The following is a 20473-nucleotide window of genomic DNA, read 5'->3' as shown; positions in this document are numbered from 1 at the left end:
AGACTTAGATACCCACCATAAAATTCGTTGGAAGAAAACAAAAATAATTCATCGCAGCAAGTTTAAATATGAAAGATTATTCAAAGAATCTTCAGCAGCTCTAAAAAACGTTCCTAACCTCAACAAATTTGGGTGCATGAAACTGCCCCAAATTTGGGAGACTCATTATGAGAACTTCAGCCCAACTGCCAAGACTACCAAATTAGCCTGCAAGAGGGCACCATTAGGACTTTAGGAACAATATTAGTTTCTTGCTTTCTTCCTCATTTGCTTTGTGTTAGTTCCTGAGTGCACATACCATATCTTTATGTTCCTGAAGATGGCAATGTGACATTGCCGAAATATAGAAGTGATTCATTAAAGTTACCTTTAATTAATATACTTCATTTGTGTTGTTAATTCCGTAAACTAATTACCAGTTAAATCTAGACTTAGTTCACTAAGTTCTTTGAGAGCTTCACACATAAGGCCCAAATCAAGAACCAACTCGCATGACGTTATTTTTCTTAAAAGGCCCTCATAAAGAAAGCATCTGTTTTGCTTCTTCTGCTGTCTTCTTTTGAATCCAGAAAGTGATGGATGAGCACTTCAAAGTCTTGCCACACTACAGAAATGGTGTGGCAAGACTTTGAAGTCTTGCCACACCATTTCTGTAGTGTGGCATTTCTGTAGTGTAGTGTGGCATTTCTGTAGTGAAGTCTTGCCACACCATTACGCACACCAAACAACACGGCTGCACCATCACAAGTTACAGGCAATAAATACTCCTTTAAGTAATCTTCAGATAATCCTAAACACTCAAGATGACTAATTAAAGAGTTTAGAATTCCTCTAGCAGTTACATCTGATAATTCGATCAAATCTAGGAAAAGACTTAAAGGAGCTGAAAGTTCAGGAAGAACTACATCAACAATAACAATCAATGTTGTCGTGTTACTCACAGTTGTTGATTCATCAATAAGTAACAATATTTTGTTCTTGGAGTACACTATATTGTCTGTTAATGTTTTTCTCATTTCATTTGCTATATGGCTCACAATGTTAATACAAGCATTTGCAGAATGAAGAATATATCTCATGTTTAGGCCACTAAGTTCCTGTAAATTTATTTTGTCTTCAAAGTTATTAAATGATTGATTTCTCCTCACAACTTTGTAAGCAGTTCGAAACACTCTTCCTGTTACGTCTTTATTTATGAGACAAAGTATTTAGAAAAACTTTCTCTAATGTTTCAATTTTTGCTTCAGATTTTATTTTTTGGCACGCTTTGTGCGCTGCACTCTCCTTATGTTCGTAAATCTTTTTTCTTAATGATATTAATTGTTGTTTGTGGGATTCTCCAAAATGATTGATTTTACCCTTTGCCCACTCTGCTGAAATTTTCATTCCCATGTGTTTATCGACAGCAAGACTTCCGACATCACAACACACTTTACAGCCCAACATTTTATTCTTGACATACAGCCACTCTTTTCTCTTGCAGAAGTCATTTTTCTGCAAAAGTGTTCAATATTCAGTCCAATCATTATCAGAATCTGTTTCCTTTTGACCACTTGGGTCTTCGTTTCCTGACCCTCTTCACCAAGTGTATTTTCAGTGGTAATTTACTGTTTTACAGGATCACAAGTAGATTCAACAATTTCTGCTTATTCAGCCTTCCTTTTTTTACTCATTGGCATAAAGTACTCATTTTGAACAATGATTGCACTGATATAACTTAGATTAATTCATAACTCATGTGAACACCTGCCTGTTGCAGAATGAATATAGAACTGATAAACTGATATTGGAAGCAATCGGAAGTGAACACAACTTCCTGTTTCTGGTTGCGTACCAACCTATGAAACAGGGAAGCAGCGTACCAACTTATGAATAATTAAAACTGAAAATTCAATTTGTGAACACAGTACCATCTACTGGAATATTTATAATACATTTTGCTGTCAATAAATTGCAAATTTTTAATAACTTAAGAAAAAAGGTGCCGGTACTGCATACCATTGCATTGTTGTGTCCTGAATGATCAAAATTTGGATAAAAGATTAATTCATTCAGAATCTAACAATTCTTAATTGTAGGCAGAGAAACTTGTACTTTGGTAAGGAAATCAAAATGTATATTATAACTTTAAAGCAGAACTGAAGAAATGTTTAATTTAGAAATATGAAACTTATCCTATTTTGCACAGTCAAAAAGGGGAATTTATATAAAATTATAGTTAAATTAGAATATCCCATTCTATGTAGTATATGAGAATAAGTTGAATGTAGACTGGGGTCCAAAGGTCACATTGTAGCCATCCAATATAACTTATGGCCTAAGGAAAGGAGAATTTATATAAAAAGCAAAGCTCAGAAAAATGCTACGCGCGATAGATGAGTGCCATGCGGTAAAAGTGTAGCAAGAGAGAGCGTAAAGGAGGAGGTATAAAAGGGTTTTGCCCCCCCCCCCCCTCTTGCAACGTCTTTTGGTTCCGGTTTCTTGCACTCCTGGACGTTGGCTCTCCCTCCGCCATCGGGGTGATTCTGGATCAGCTGTAGAAGTCATGAGTCGTCTATTGTAGCTTGCAGGTCAAGGCTAGCTAACTCTTCATAGAGTAGCTAAGCAATATCGAGTAACCGATAATACAGATGAATGCCAGCGGTACCAGAGAGAGACCAGAGCGGCACATCGACTTATCGACTCGGGGAGACCAGGCCATGCAGTCATTGTAAGTGACCTTGTGAGAAATAGTCTACAAAAGTGCCTTGATGTCTAGACAAGGCTACTGATAGAACAGAAAGTCATTCCATGGGATAGTAATGTAGAATGTTTAAGTCTTATTTCCAGTTAGAGATATGAATGGACTCTATATGTTAATTTACGTGTGGACATTTGATAGAGAACTTCAGAGATTACCACATTTGGCAGTGACCTGTCCCTGTATGTGAATTAACTGATATATTGTGAGATATGATTAGTGACTTGAGAGTGATTTAAAAAAAAAAAAAAAAAAAAAAAAAAAAAAAAAAAAAAAAAACCCTAATAAAGCTAGTAATTTGTACATTTTGTGGATAACTCTGTAGAGCAAGTTATTACTCATGTCCTATTATGTTAGTAATGATATCTAAATTTTACTAGGATAGTGATTAAGTTAACCATGTGTTTGATATAATTCTCATGTATAATTCTTAGACCTCAATAAATATGCCTTATTTCATTTGCCTGAAAGCAACCTGTCATGAATTTGAATTGCCACTCATAAAAATATTACAGAACCTAGCAGGAGGGACACGGGATTATAGTTAAAATTTACGGACCATGACTGCATGCAAAAGCAAAGTGAAGTAGATGAATTGAATTAGAGTTAGAACATCCATTACTGTGTATTATTCTCAGAGAGCCACCTTGGATAAGAGTCTCATCTATCCTCTGTATTGGATGGCACATCATAATATAAATTCGTCAATATTAAAAGGAAGACTGTCTCAGAAGGTAAAATCAAGGGCCTTGTCCCAAATTTAAACAAAGCCTCTAATGAATGAAAAAAATACACGTGACTAAACTTAGGAACGGCCCGAATCATAGCTTGTTTAAGGAAAAGAGAATGATAGCTGAATTGCTGATTTTGATTGACAAATTATTACAGAAGCCAGAAGGGAAATAACTGTATGAGTGAGTAGTAAAACATAAAAGTAACGGTGTAACAGCATACTGCCAGGAAAAAAAAGCACTGGTTCAAACCAATTTTAACTTATGGAACTGAGAGTTGGGTTAGAAATAATACACTTGACCGAAGACTAGGAGACCACAGATATGAGAGTCCTGAGAAAGATTAGTAGCATGAACAGATGTCAGGCATCAATAACAGTATCATATTAAAAATTATGGGGATGCTTAAGGGTCAAATTTGTATAACTGAGAGGAGACCTCCACATAGCCTTTAAAGGAATGTGGAGAACCGACCAGGGCTTCTGACCTAATGTCCACTCCTCACCTTCTCGTGGTGCACCCTGTTGGGTATCTACTTTGATACTGAACGAACGAGGATGGGCTGGCAATTTGGGATTTAGCCGACCAAATTGTATTCTTATTGGTTAAACCAAAATAAAAAATGATGGTACAACATGACAAAATTTCATGCTGGCTGGGGCGTCGCCCGGTTAAACAAGGCCCCCGTTGTTTTCGGAACCAGGGAACCAGGGCGAACAGCGAAAAGTCAGCTACTGGAACAAATCTGAAAACAAACCCCAACTCAACATCACCAGAGTTAAAGATCGGTATTATCAACGTAAGAAGCCTGAATGGCAAAGAAATGGAGCTAGCTGAGGAATTAGATAAGTACCAGATCGACATAATAGGGGTGACTGAAACAAAAAAGACCAAAACTGGTGAGATCTTTCTGAGCAATAAATACAAAATGTTATATTCACGCAATGACAATCAAGGAAAAGAAGGGGTAGCCATAGTATTCAACACAAAATACGAGGCTAATCTTCTTGAATGGCAGTCAGTCTCAAGTAGAGTAATGTGGGCAAATATGAGAATGGGGAACTGGACAATGAGACTTATTTGTGCCTATGGTCCCACAGAAGGTTCTACTAAGGTAGAAGTGGAGGAATTTTTTGAGGCTTTAGAAAAAGCAACTGACACAATGAAAAAGGAAAAGTTGGTCCTTGTTGGGGATCTAAATAGCAGAGTAGGAAATGATTGTGAGACATAGAAAAATATTTTGGGAAAATTTGGAGAAAAGAGCAAAGCTAATAATAATGGCATATATCTGTTGGATTTCTGCTCAGGACATGGACTGGTTATTACTAACACCATGTTCCAACATAAAAATGTGCACAAATTCACATGGAGAGAAGAGGCTAGGAATAAGAAAAGTCTCATTGACTATGTTATTGTTGATAGTGATGTTTTCTCCCTGGTGCAGGACACCAGAGTGTACAGAGGATTTGCAATTGGAAGTGATCACTATTTAGTCTTGAGCAGGATAAAATTGAATTTCATATTGAAAAGAATAACATGTAAGAAAGTTTTAAAGCGAATAAAAGTTGATCAGCTCTCAGATGTGAACTGTAGACTAAAATACAGAAAGATTATTGAAAAGAAAATGAAAGAGTTTGAGAACAGGAATCAAACCTTGGAGATTCAGTGGCAAACTATGAAGAAAACATTGATTGATTCTGCCAGAGAGGCATGTGGTGAGGTTGTGTGCAAGGATAAAAAAATCAGAACTCCCTGGTGGACACAGGAAGTTAAAGAGGCAGTGAAGGAAAAGAAGAAAGCATATCAAAAGTTCCTTGCAAATAAGTCAGCTTTTACTCTTACAGAATACAGAGACAAATGTAAGAAAGCTAAACAGTGTGTAAAACTAGGTAAACAAAAGTCATGGGAGGACTTTGGCTAGAATATAGAAAATAAATATCAAGAAGGTGGCAAAATATTCTGGAGGTTGTTGAAGAAGCTTAGGAATGGAGGAAAGAGTGCTGTAAAAGGAGTTAGAGATGATAAAGGTGACATGAAAACAGGAGAAAAAGATATCCTTGAAGTATGGCGTAATTACTTTGAAAAACTGCCAAATGAAACAAGCAGTGATGACAGCACAGTGATAAAAAACACCGAACAGGCATGCAGTCAGGAATACATATCCATACTTGAAATAGAAAAAGCCATCAAAGGCTTGAAATGTGGAAAGGCAGCAGGAGTAGATGATATTCGACCAGAAATGCTGAAGTATGGTGGTATAAAAGTCTTACAGTAGCTGCACTGCATAGTTAGGAAAGCCTGGACAGAGGGACGAATTCCCGATGATTGGAGTAGAGCTCTCATAGTACCCATATATAAAAAGGGAAATAAAACTGAATGTGAGAATTACAGAGGTATTTCCCTACTGAGTGTTCCTCGCAAGATCTATGCAAGTGTACTTGAGAAACGGTTGAGAAGAATTGTGGAAGAAAAGCTTGGTGAAGAACAAGCTGGATTCAGGCCAAATAGAGGCTGTCAGGATCAGATCTTCACTTTACGACAAATAGTCGAGAAAGCATGGGAATACAACAAAGATCTGTATTTAAGTTTTGTCGATTTGGAAAAGGCATATGACAAAGTGCCAAGAGAGAAGCTATTCAATACGCTGCAGTTATATGGTGTCAATGGGGCATTATATCAAGCAATACTTAGTCTTTATTTGAGTTGTAAGATAGCAGTTAGAATTGAAGTAAGTACAGGAAGATGGTTTAATGTTAAATCTGATGTGAGACAAGGTTGTACATTATCCCCTCTGTTATTCATTATCTATATGGATCACATTATGAAGGAATGTGGTATTAAACCTGATATAAAAATTGGAGATGTTAATGTCAGCTCTTTGCTTTATGCGGATAATGTTATACTTCTAAATAAATCCGCTACAAGTCTGCAAGATTCTCTGACTAAATTGAATAGCTGTTGTAATAGATATGGTATGAAGGTCAGCAATAAAGAGACAATGAAAATAGGCAGAATCATTGAAAATGTCTGTGTTGTGAATGGAGAACCCCTGGAACAAGTAAAATATTTCAGCTACTTAGGCACGATTTTTACTGAAGATGGTAAATTAAATATAGAAATAGACAACAGAATCAGCAAAGCTGGTATGGTGGGAAGTCAATTGAATAAATTCATATGGAATAAGAAAGAAATTAGTCGGAACACTAAATTAGCTGTATACAAGACAGTGTTCAAACCAGTTTTAACTTATGGATCTGAGAGCTTGGTCAGAAGTAAAACACTTGACCAAAGACTAGCGACCGCAGATATGAGAGTCCTGAGAAAGATTAGATGTGTGAACAGATGGCATCAATGGCAATATCATATTGAAAATGAGGATATTAGGAAAGAACTTGACATTGTCAGCATCCAGGAATGCGTTAGCATAGCTAACCTCAGGTGGTATGGTTACTTAAATAGAATGGGAGAGGAAAGATTAGCAATACAAGTGTTCTCTGCCAGATTGGCAGGAAAACGACCCAGAGGAAGACCAAGATATAGGTGGATTGATACGGTACAAAGTGACTTAGACGATAGAAATATAAGATCTGATAATGTTGGAGTCTTGACAAGTAACAGACTGATTTGGAGGAAAATTGTAGATAGGAAGTTAGTAATGATGTAAGTTTTTCATGTAGCACTGTCATATCCTGTACACCCATTGAGGGTACATTTCAGGAATTTGATGATGATGATATTAAAAATTAGGATATTAGGAAATCGACATTGTTAGCATTTTATAAGCATCCAGGAATGTATTAGCATAGCTAATCTCAGGTGGTATGGTCACTTAAACAGAATGGGAGAGGAAAGATTAGCAAAACAAGTGTTCTCTGCCAGGTTTGCCGGAAAAAGACCCAGATGCAGACCAAGATATAGTGGATTGATAAGAAAAGTGCCTTAGAAGACAGAATTATAAGATCTGATGATGTTGGATCTTGACAGGCAACAGATTGATTTTGAGGAAAATTGTAGATAGGAAGTTAGTAATGATGTAAGTTTTTCATGTAGTACTATCATATCCTATACACCCCTTGAGATACATGTCAGGAATTTGATAATGATGGTAATGGTTCAAGAACTGATCCCTGGGGCACACTTCTAGTCACTTTAAATCTTGCAGTCCCCCCCCCCCCCTCAATATACCACTTTCTGGTACCGTCTCTTAATCACCCTCTTATCCAAGCCTATATTTCAATCTTATAGTCTCCAATTTATGCAACAGCTATCATGTGGCATTTCTATCAAATGCTTCAGCAAAATTTAGCAGTATCATAGGATATCCACTCTCTTTATCCAACTCACCAGTAACATTATAAAATATGAGCATATTACTCAGGTGTGATCTCCCTTTAGTAAACCCATGCTTTTCCTTGCAAAAACATTCAAGTTCTTATCAAATTCTCTAAAATCTTCACAATCACCACAGGGTTACTTATAGGTTAATAGTTACACAACTCTCTTTGCTCCACCCTTGTAAATTCTTTCCATTTTTGTAGGATCTTTCCAATGGAAAGATTCAAATTATATGAACATGTCAATGGAACATACTCTTAGCATACTTGCTTATATTCCATCTGTTCTGTTCCTTTTGCTGAATGTTCTACAACATTCTGGAACTTTTTCTTCATGCACCTGTTTTCGTTCAGTGTAGTAGTAGTAGTAGCACTGGTACTATGTTACCAGTTTGATAGATCTTTGCAAAGTGAGTTGTTCATTATTGAAACTGTTGTATCTGCTTCTGATACAAGGTATCTCAGTCATTAAAGTTATTCTTTCCACATTCATTCTTATCTTTTACTTGCATCATAATGATAAAATTCTTTTTTGCTTGCTTCCTGTGCAGCTGATTTATTTTTTCATACTCCAACTTAGCTTTCTGTCCAATACTCTTAACTTATGACCTGCACTTTATTTCCTAACTCCTGTCACTCTTATTCTCATGATAATCCTTCCATATCATCTTTTTCTTATGGATCTTTTGCTTAATAAGATGGCACATACATTTCACTACCGTCCTATTGGTTCTTCAAACTCTTCACGTCAATTTAACATATTTTCAAAACTTTTCACGCATTGCTGAAATATTACTGATGCACTTCTTCTCATTCAGTAACTAATACTATGGAACCAAAGAAAGTATTTTTCCTAAGTTTTTCATAATTTCCAGATTTGTAGTTCAGTACGTAATCTGTCATGATTGGGGCATCCATATTGTTGGCCTCTTCCTAGGTCAGTATCACTGTCACAAACTGGTGGCAAAACAGTCAAATCCTTAAATGAGACACCTTCTGACATTGGTCAGATCTGACATACTGTCCTCAAGTTGTTTCTTTCACATGCTGTTTGAGAAAGTTGTCTCACAACAGCTGAATAAATTCTCCATTCCTTCATGGGTTTTCTCTGTTACTCAATCAATATTCAGAAATTTAAGTCACTTGTAATAATTACTTGTTTAGTAACCATCAGGGTATTTGGCAATGCAATTCTTCATTCCCAGCAAATGACTGCCAGTTTTATTGCAACACTCACCCATATTTTATTTTGTTATTCTATTAGCTTCCACTTCACACCAGATAGCCTACTCACTGCTGCACAGGACATTATTACCATTATTGGCTTTTGTGTGTTTCTATCCTAGCTGAACTCAAATATGATGTCATTAGTATTACTCTTCCTCCTCTCCTATCTCTTCTATCATTCCTAAATAACCCATAGATTTACTTATAACCTAGATTCTACAAAGGACAGATATAGCTGTACGATTTGCATTTAAGCATAGTGCAACTGAGTACGTAAAAAAGAATGGCAATAGGGCAGCAGAGCGGCACTTTGGGCCTCTGCCTACAGAAAAAATGGTATGAACATGGAGGAAACAACAGCAGCAATTTCCACAGAAAACTGGCAAAATGGCCAAAAATTGAAAATGAATTCAAAACTTGGATAATGGGTCAAAGAAGATCGGGTTGCTGCATATCTACAAAAATGATTATTAAATGAGCAAAATTATTGGCAACAGAAAGAAATATCAATTTTACAGGGTTGCCATCATGGTGCTTTATAGATTTATGAAGAGAAATGATTTATGCATGCATGTGTGCAAAAATGAAAATATCAAAAACGATTCCAGATGAATTCGAAAATAAATTATTAAGTTTCACAGATTTGTCATAAATACTAGAAAGCAAAACAGTTTTGAACTTTCACAGATGGCTAATATGAATGACGTGCATCTCACTTTTGATGTGCCCTCAAACAAGACTGTTGACTCATATATTGTTGTTAAAACTTGGTGCATCTTATACTGCAAAGAATTTTTTTCCCCAAAAATTCAACATGAAAAATGCAATGTGTCCAATATGTGAAAAATATGATAATTTGGAGGAAAATTGTTGATAGGAAGTTAGTAATGATGTAAATTTAATCATGCAGTGCATGCCCCTTGATGATATTTATTAGAATTTGTTGATGCCAAAAGAATTCAATGCACTTTTTAAAATATTGTTTTTCATTCCATTCTTGATTTGTCATATAAGGTTTTCTTTAAAAGCTTCTCTTAAAATTAAAACAGATAATAGTGAAGAGATATAATTGTGATTTTCATTATATAGGGATGTTCTATTCTGTTGAACTAAGTTATTTTCAGATTGTTTCTGAGTTAGCATTGCAAGAATTTCTTGATACCAATACTTACATGTACTGTGCATATTTATTTTATTAGGATTCATATGGTGATACAGCCTTACATGATGCTATTGGCAAAGATAATGAAGAAATTATAGATCTGCTGATCAATGTACCTGAAATAGATTTTTCACTGAAAAACAAGAGAGGGTTTAATGTGCTACATCATGCTGCTTTAAAGGGCAATGTTTTGTAAGCATTCCTTTATATAATTATAAATATTAAAATAATAATATATATGCATTGTTTGTTTTTTGAACTGTCTTTGATAATCGGGAATCTCAACAGAATCAGTTACCATCTCTAATAGCTGTTTTAAAACATTCAGAATTAGCATTACCAAAATGATCAGATACATGAAGATTATGAAATGCAGGTTAGAAAGGCAAAAAATATAAAGAAAGAAAAAAAAGTATTGAGAGGAGATTGGCCAGTCAGGTCAAGTTGGCAAGCAAGAGGAAGAATAATTACAGTAGGGGTGACATTGGTAAATAGTTAAGTGGTAAAGTCACCATGGCAAAGAATGTAGTGGAATTATATAAAGAACACTTTATTGATGGATATCATACTGGTATAAATGATGCTATGTAATGTCATCATTCACCTTATATAGATGGGAGGCAAATAATAAATAAATAGAAGTTAAAGAACCAGAAGTGCATGAGGTGTTGATTACTTGACATTCAGGTGTTAATAAAGTTATGAGAATGGATAACATGTCACCATGTATTTTTAAGAACTGTGCAAGAGTTACTGTGCCCTTGACCTTGTTATTTAATGAAAATCTTAGTGTTAATTGTTTCTAAAGAATACAAAGAAAGCAAAATAGTACCACTCCAGAAGCATGGTTCTAGGACAGAAGTTTCCTGCTGCAGACTAGGCTGTATATCTACACTTCTGGTCAAGATATTGAAGAAATTGGTCAAGAACAGAGTAAAAAAAAAGTTAATGAACATAGAATTCTGTATGATAGCAAGCATATGTTTGTGAAGAGTTGGTCTTGTTTTAGCAATTACTTGTATTTTATGATAAGGTAGTGGGGTAGGTTCTATACAGTGATATTCTTGCACTTTGTAAAGTCATTTGATAGATTACAATATGACAAGATGGAAAAAGATGGAAATGGGTAACACATTGGTTAGATGTATTAAAGATTAGCTATCTGAATGATATCAATAAGAATGTGTATGACGGGATAGTGCCTTAGAAATGAAAGGTGACCAGCAATTTGCTTCAAGATTTTGTTCTTGGACCCTACTGTTCAACTTATTATTAATATTTCATGTGATTGGGGACTGTTTGTTGATGATGCAAATTTGGGGAAGAATTAAGAGTGTTGTTGATGTTGATTTCCTTCAGGAAGATTTGAATAGGGCTTTTAGCTTGGATAAATAAGTGAGGTTATAGTTTAATATTAATAAATCAAGTTATTGCACTTTGGAGTGGAGAAATATGATGGTATACTGTATTTGTGGAATTGTGCTTTAGGAAGTGGATTGGATGAGATTCAGCTGGGATGACAATTGACAGTGGACTGAAGTTCAAAGGATACATTATTGCAAAGGCTATTGCAATATCACAGGATATTGCGATAACTGCAATATCACATCGCTCTATGATAATGAATACATTGGCAAGTAGGAATAAAGGTGGCTGTGACACCGTATAAAGCATTGGTCAGACTGTATGTCGATTATTGTGATGAAATTAAATTCATTACCTGGTTTTCATTGTGATATGGAAACACTAGAAAAGGTATAGGGATGGATGTTAAGGTCATATCATGGCTTTGGAATTCTGGTTATGTGGAGAGTTTCGAGTAATGTAGTTTGCAGCATTTGGTGGATAGGAAGAAAAGGAGATGATATGATAGAGATGTTTCAGGTAGTGAGAGGATATAATGGATTAATACAGAGGGGATTATAAAAAAGAGTGAAGAGTAAGATGAGAAGGAACATGAGGGGCCATTCCTAGAAATCGTGTAAAAGCATGATGGAGGGTGGGAGAAGTTTTCTGCACAGTGAATGGTGTGTGAGTGGAATGCATGCATATGGGGAGTGTAAATCTCAATCTTCAATACAGTCATCATGTTGCTAGTTCAGTGATCCTCCTATGAGTCTTACCAACCCCATGGAAATGATTCTGTGTTTGTCTGGTTGGACCTATCAAGCATATGTAACAATTCCTGCATAAGTAAGGAACTAGATAAGAACAGATATCTGCAAGTTGTCAAACTGTATCATGCAGACTACAGACAAGTGTATGCAACAGAGCATGCAGGTAATTTATTGTCTGTACATGAATGCTAGGAGCATCAGAAATAAAGGAGTAGAATTTGTTGCCTTGGTTAATATATTGGAACCTCATGTTATAGACATTATTAAGACTTGGCTATCAGAAGCAGACGTACTAACTGGTATCAAGTGCAAAGAGTACAGTATTTTTAGAAAGGATGGATAGGAGCGAGCGGAGGGGGACCAGTTAGTTGAGACCTATGACTGCAATACTAGTAACAATTTTGCATGTGGCAGTGAGTCTGAAGCTATCTGGTGTGAGCTGTAGTCTAACAAGATTAAATACACAGTGGGGTGTTATTACACACTAGTAGATCAGTTGCTAGTGATGAAGAAATGTGTCAACAAGTAAATATGATGGGTGTAAAAAGAGTAATCATAATAAGGGGCTTTAATTATCCAAACATCAATTTGGGTAGCTATGAAATTGCATGAGAAGAATGAAACTGAATTTATTGAGCTGTTGCTGGACAACTTCCTCAAGCAGCATGTGACAAATGGAACACGAGGTCAAAGAGTGTTAGATCTGATTATAGTGTCAGAGGGGGTTTCAGTTAAAAACGTAACTATTCTGCTTCTGGTTTGTAACAGTGATCATGCAGTACTCACTTGAGAAGTGGCTAAGTTTATGAATGTTCCATTCTGAAAAGGTTACATGCTGAGCTACAATGCAGAAAATTATGACCCCTGAGAGGGTATGCTGGGTTCTGTGCCATGGTATCAGTTATTGGATAGGAAGGATATTGACAGTGTGTGTGGAAGTGTTTTAAAAATACTTAAATGATACAATATCAGAAGTCCCTAGAGTTCAAAGAATAAATAGTATAGGAGTGAAATGGATATGTAATCTAATTAAGCAAGAGATTTGTAAGAAAAAGATTGTGGAAGGAAAATCATGTGCATAAGGATGTCAGTTATGATAATTATATGCAGCAGACCAGAAGAGTCAAGTTTTGTACCATGAGCTAAGTCTGGGTATGAAAAGAAACTGGCTTTGCAAGTTAAAGACAAACCAAAAGAAAGAATGAATTTGAAAGAATAACTACTGAATGCAGGTGGTATGTGGATGACTGATGCAGAAGTGATTGTTCAACTAATGAGCTGCCATTTTCTAAAAGCTATCAACCTGGTATATGCAACATTGAACTTACTGCTACCTCTTCACCAGGATATTCATGTGGATAAGGAGGAAGTACTAGAGCTGTTGCACAAACTGAATAAGAATTCTGCAGTAAGAACTAATGGGATATCAGCATGGATTCTAAAAGAGTGTTCAACTGAACTGGCTATTCCCTTGACCAGTCTATATAATTTGAGTCTCAGAACAAGGAAGATTCCCCAGGATTGGAAAAAATGGATTGTAATCCATTGCACAAGGGTGATGAAAAGACCAATGTATTCAACTACAACCAATCAGGATCTCAGGATTAGTGGTGAAGATTTTGGAAAGGTTGGTTAGGACTCACATTCAGAAATAGATTCACAGAGAATCTGTACTTTGCAATGAACAGCATGAGTTTATTAAGAGAAGTTCATGTTTTACCAACTTCCTCACATTCTATAATAATGTTACCACTGAATTAGACAAGGGCGGGGGGAGATACACAATGATACTTTTGGATTTTGCTAAGGCTTTCGACAGAATACAGCATGGAATACTGTTGCATAAATTGGAGAATATGGGATGGGATTGTAAAGTATTAACATGTCTAAGAGGGTGGCTGACTGGTATATGGGGTGTGTGAAACTGCAAGATTCAAAATAACCAGTGGTGTGCATCAATGATCAGTCTTTGATCCATTGTTATTCAATCTATTACATTAATGACATTGGGAAAAATCTGACATGTGATATACAGCTATTTGCTAATGATGCAAAGATAGGTAGGGTAATCAGGAGTGTGGCTGATATGCAGTACTTGTAGAATGAATTGAATAGGTTGTAATTGTTTCCATGTGAAAATGGATGTCATTTCAATGTCAATAAATGTAAGGTCACTCACTTTGGCGCAATTAGATATCCAATGTTGTTTTATAATTGGTGGGATTATGCTTGAAGAAACTGATGAGGCTAGGGATCTTGGAGTTTTAGTAGGCAGGAAATTGAAGTTCATGGATCATATAGAAAAAATTGTAAATACAATTCAGAAAATAATGTCAATGCTGAAATGAACTTTGACATGTAAAGATAAGAAAGTAATTTTGCCTCTTTACGAATTGATAAGACCTCACTTGGACTACCGTGTGCAGGTCTGGTCTCATGATTTCCATGATGATTCTGATACAGCAGAGAGAGAGAGAGAGAGTGTGTGCAAAGGAGAGTTTCAAAAATGATATCAGGATTGTGGAATATAGATTAGGAAGACAGATTGAGCATTTGTAGGCTGCAGACATTAGCAAACAGGAGAAAGAGAGATGATGTGATTGAGACTTACAAACTTCTGAAAGGATTATACAGAATTACAGTAGATGGAATTTTTCTCTCATAGAGTAGAGTGTGATTGGAATGGATTGCCATTGGATATTGTGTGCAAGTAGCATGAATGAATTCAAGACAGATGTGATGACTGGTGCAAATAGTATGGCCTTCCTCGATGAGTTCCAGACTCCCTGGAGGTCTCTCGCTTATTAATAATAATGGGAATGTAACGATAGGGTTCATTGCTGGTGGCTATTCATAATAGTGCTCTACAATATAAATAGTACTGGAAAAACAAAATAATTTATTGAATTACTAATAAATTTTGCTGGGTATTGAACCTGTCTCTTCAGAGCTCAAATTACAACTTTGATAAGACACATCACACCCAATAGCCATAAACAGCAACACTCATAAGCACAGCTTTCCAAAATCAACACAACCATCGCTGCATTATAAAAGAACTGTTTGGAATGCTAAATCAGAACTGTTGTTGATTCTCTATCACTTCTCCAAGACTGCAGCAAATAAAGATTTTGAAAAAGACAAATGGTTGCATTAAAAAAAAAAAAATTGTCCTCCCTGCAACAAGATTGTGTAGTAGTGAATTTATTACCGCAGCTACTTACAGAAAATGCTGTCAGTATCCTCAGTTCAGGTAGTCATAATTTTGCCATCATTCCTAGACAAGTTCCTACTCTAGAAATCATGGTGAGCATTGAAAATGAGGTTGGTTATTTATCTTCCATAGTGGCTATCGAGATTTCTTTGGATGTAGCCAATATTCTGATAAAATCCAAACCTTCCAAGAGTGACACTCTACCCAAAGAAATAGCAACTTTAAAAGCTTACACTACAGAATATTGCTATTGAAAGTTTATTTTTCACTTGGTTAGACTATAATAAATTTAATTTAATCCTTTATCCAAGTGTGAGCAAACAAAACAATGTGTTTTGCGTTATGGGAGATACTGAAATAGGAATGATGTTAGCTTGGTTCACCTTTGCTACAAGTTGCCCTGTGTTGTACTACCTTACCCCAGAAAATATCCTGAAGATATTTTCAGGCGCAAACTTTGTTTGCTCACACTTGGATAAAGGATTAAACTAAACTTATTAGAATATTGTTATACCCAAAACAGGTAAAGGTAATGCAACTGTGATAATGGATCAAACAGGATAATAGAAGAAAATGAACAGTCTTCTGAATAGGTCTTCTACTTGCCAGGTTATAGATTATAATCCCACGAAATCCCAAAGGAAGAGGTGTATAAATTAATATAAAAAAAACTAAAGAAAAAATAAAGAAAGTTATATGTTGGCCTAAAGAAATTTCCAACAAACTAAAACCTTACCATATTAAATTACCTTAATGTACAGAGGGTTGCAAAAATTCAAATGCTTGTAGGTGGGAATAGAGCCATTCATACCTATAGTCTTGTCGAAAAAGCACTCCCCCCCCCACACACACAAAGAGAGAGAGACATGGGCAATTCCTCCTTTAAAACTTCTGTTCACTTTAAAAAAATTTTAAATTCATGCATCATAATCACCTTTGATATCACTTCATGATTTGCCAGTTTACCACTAACAGAAATGAATCATTGACATTACAGTAGTGTCCCTTATTCATGGTTTCAGTTACTCACAGTCAGTCTCGGTCTGAAAATATTAAATGGAAAAATTCCAGAAATAAAAAATTCATAAGTTTTAAATTGTGCTATGTTCTGAGTAGTGTGATAATCTTGCGATGTCCTGTCCGTGACGTGAATATCACCCCTTTGTCCAGCGTATCCATTCTGTACCGTATACGCTACCCACCTGTTGGTCACTTAGTAGCTGTCTCAGTTATTAGATTGACTATCACGATATCACAGAGTTTGTTCAATTAATCTTTATTTTATTTAATAATGGCCCCAAATCACAAGAGTAGTGATACTGGCAATATGGATATGCCAAAGAGAAGCCGTAAAGTGCTTCCTTTAAGTGAAAAGGTGAAAATTCTCAAATTCATAAGGAAAGAAAAAAATAAATCATATGCTTAGGTTGCTAGGATTCCATTTTCACATAACTTTTATTGCAGCATATTTACTAAAATAACAGCCAAAAGGCTTCAGTTCGGCGATGCAAAAATTATAAAAATGAAGTGAATATTAGATCTAGCATTATTTCAAATCCGAATGTAGAAACTGAGTCGGGGAACCCTGCTGTCCATGCCCAAGACAGGCTAACTTGGCTATGGCTGAGGAAGTTGATGAGCTGAAATTTAGATAAGGAAAATTAAGATTTTAATAACTAAAATCTGTGCAGTTAGCTGAGCGGCTATGCGCTTCGCAACCATATACCTGGGAAGGGAGTGTCCTGGATTCGATTCCTGTCGCTGATGTGAGGAGCTTAGGATCTTTCTCAGACATAGCCAAGTTAGCTGGTCTTGGGCATGGACTTCAGGGTTTTTCTTCCCAGTTTATCTGGGGTTTTTCATCCCGCAAACTGTCCTTGAGAACTCAACACTTCTATAGACATAGGATACACTGGGAGGCATAGGGCTAATTACCTTATCTTTGTGTACTGTTGCAGTTAAATGAATAGAAAACCGTTGACACCACAGGGTAAGAGGAAAAAGAAAGAAGAAGAATAACCAAAATCACACTTCCTGAAATAACAAAATATGGTATATGCTTATAACATAGATTGAAAGCCAAATGGCTTTTTCTGGCAACCTTAATAATAATGAAGGGGAGATAAATCTTTTGATGTTTAACTGCCAGTAAGCGAAACTGTAAGAACTCGGACTAAGATCTATGAGTTTCATACCGAAAAACTATCGGCAAATCCAAGTGTAAGTAACCACTTGGTAGTGCAACACCAAGGCAACTCGAATTAAAGGTGGAGCAAGCTCCCTCACTATCCTTGATATTTTCTCATAATGTAAAAACACAGCCCCTAGGGGATGTAATACTGCAATTACATTATGAGGAGAGGTCACTACCCAGACCAGTTTCAACCTTTTTTGAGGTCTCATCAGTGAGTAGGTGGACCTGGAAGATAACAAGGTTTAAGTGAAAAGAACTTGCATACCTTCACTATACGAATGCCATAAAGGTGTGCTTATATATTATAACATAGATTGAAAGCCAAACGGCTATTTTTCTGGCAACCTTAATAATAATGAAGGAGATATAAATCTTTTGATGTTTAACCCAGTAAGCGAAATTCTAAGAACTCGGACTAAGATCTATGAGTTTCATACCGAAAAACTATCGGCAAATCCAAGTGTAAGTAACCACTTACACTTGGTAGTGCAACACCAAGGCAACTCGAATCAAAGGTGGAGCAAGCTCCCTCACTATCCTTGATATTTTCTCATAATGTAAAAACACTGCCCCTAGGGAATGTAATATTGTAATTACATTATTACAATATTACATAGACCACTACCTAGACCGGTAAGTTCTTTTCACTTAAACCTTGTTTTCTTCCAGGTCTACCTACTCACTGATGAGACCTCAAAAAAGGTTGAAACCGGTCTGGGTAATGACCTCTCCTCATAATGTAATTACAATATTCAGCATGTGAAACTGTGAGAAGTAATGAAAATAATGGGTTTTGCTCAACACTATCAGGCTGATAGCTAACTTGTACAGGGATCAAGAAGCCACAATAAGAATAGGTGTTTGATTAACTAATTGACTTCAGGTTGGATATCAAGTTAGGCAAGGATGTTTACTTTCTCCTCACTTGTTTAGTATCTATGCTGAGGACATCATGCGTGCGCATTAGATGAGCTCTAAACAGGAATTGGGATAGGTGGTAGATTGATTAGTACTTTGAGGTATGCTGATGATATAGTACTCCTCTGTAATGACAAGGAAGAACTAAGACAAATTCTTGACAAAGTTAATGAGATCAGTAAGAACAGGGGACTTGAGTTCAATCTTAGAAAGAGAAAAATTATGGTTCTCAAAGGAAATACAGACAGGGAAGCTCCTGAGAAACAAGTATACCTTAATGGAGAAAGAATTGAGGAAGTCATCAAGTTCATATACCTAGGATTCATTATTAACGTGAAGAATTGCTATTCACATGATGTCGGAAGATGATTAGGGATGGATATATTTCCACAAGAACAAAATTGATGATTTGGATGCAGTTTTTCCATCTGTGACTTATGGATGTAAGACTTTTAACCTAAAGAAGTCTGATAATAAAAGGATAGCTGCTTTTGAGATGTGGTGTTACAGAAGGCTGTTGAGGATATCATATACTGAAAGGCGTACAAATGAATGGGTGTTAGAAAAGATCAGTAGAACTTTAAAGCTCCTTAAGAATATCGACAGAAGAAAGTTGAAATGCTTTGGACACATTGAAAAAATGGAAGGAGGATGGCTCAGAACAGTAATAAAAGGTAAAGTTCCTGGAAAAAGAGAAATTGGTAGACCATCAATGAGATGGATGGGTGGAGTGACTGATCTTCACAGTTGAAGTCTCCAGAAAAGCATACAACAGGACTACATGACAAGGACTGGTGTGGCACATCACTGAGCATCTGAATGACCATATGGCACATGTTGTATGCACTGAATAGATGGATGGATCTTTTGCCAGAAAGACATTAGAAAAATGCTGAATTGTCTTAATACTTATTACCCACCATCTGAGATGGTGGTATCAAGGGGGTGGGGTATCCCTCCAATTGTACTAAGGACATATGCTCCAGAACTAACACACATCCTATACAACTTTACAAGCTGTCATTCCCATCTGATATGTGTCCAACATCATGGAAGCAAGCCTTTATCTGTTACTAAAAAAGAATCATCATCCCCATTCTCCTCATCATAGTAATCTCAAATGTTTTGGAGAAATAATCACTAATATGGATTCTGCCACCCTCATTCTACTGTAAACCTCCTTGCTTACCTTACTCACCTTTGTACACTGGCCATGGAAAGATTTGGAGAAACTGATGATTGCTTTTTGATATTTCCATGGCATCTGATTAGGAGTCTGGTAATGCAGACTACTTACCAAGCTGCCATATAATGGTCTCCGTCATGCTCTGAATGGATTGCCAGCTTCCTCTCTCTGGTCATCCATTATCATATTGGATGATACCCTCTCAGCTGCTTTTTTTAGCATCAGTGTCAGACTATCCCGCAGCTCTGTGCTTTCAATTCTTTCTCCTATATATTATTGGTGATCTCCCAATGTCTAGTCCTATTCATGGCTTTGCTAATGACAGTAAACTCCATTTCTTTTGTTCATTTACAAAACCTTGTAGTGCTCAGATGACTCAAGTTTCAATGATTCGGGCTTTGTCTACAGCCAATGCCTGAAACACTGATCTTCCAGCTATTCTCACATAGGGTGAAGTAATTTAATGAATTCTAATGTTACTGAAACACAACTCTGTCTTGTTTCCCTAAAGAAAAAAAGATGATGTCAGCTTGTACTCTTAGAGAATACTTTATTACATTTGTCAGAGACAAATGTAATAAAGCTAAACACTGTGTAAAACTAGCTAAACAAACGTCATGGGAGGACTTTGGCAAGAATAGAAAATAAAT

At 36.2% G+C, this 20473-nt stretch overlaps 1 protein-coding gene across 2 annotated transcripts in view; it reads left to right on the top strand.

Annotated features, from left to right (window-relative positions):
• mib2 (E3 ubiquitin-protein ligase mind bomb 2) overlaps positions 1-20473 on the top strand; it is a 360322-nt gene that overhangs the window by 277922 nt on the left and 61927 nt on the right. For both annotated transcript variants that reach the window (XM_090392033.1, XM_090392032.1), the window contains exon 15: positions 10232-10386. In XM_090392033.1, coding sequence (XP_090248159.1) covers positions 10232-10386 — 155 coding nt within the window. The remainder of the gene's footprint in view (positions 1-10231; positions 10387-20473) is intronic.

This window comes from Typopeltis vanoorti, chromosome 4, assembly GCF_054136105.1.
Source record: "Typopeltis vanoorti isolate ZY-2024b chromosome 4, IOZ_Tvanoo_1.0, whole genome shotgun sequence".
Classification (NCBI taxonomy): domain Eukaryota; kingdom Metazoa; phylum Arthropoda; class Arachnida; order Uropygi; family Thelyphonidae; genus Typopeltis; species Typopeltis vanoorti.
This window is presented reverse-complemented; position numbering and strand designations above follow the sequence as displayed.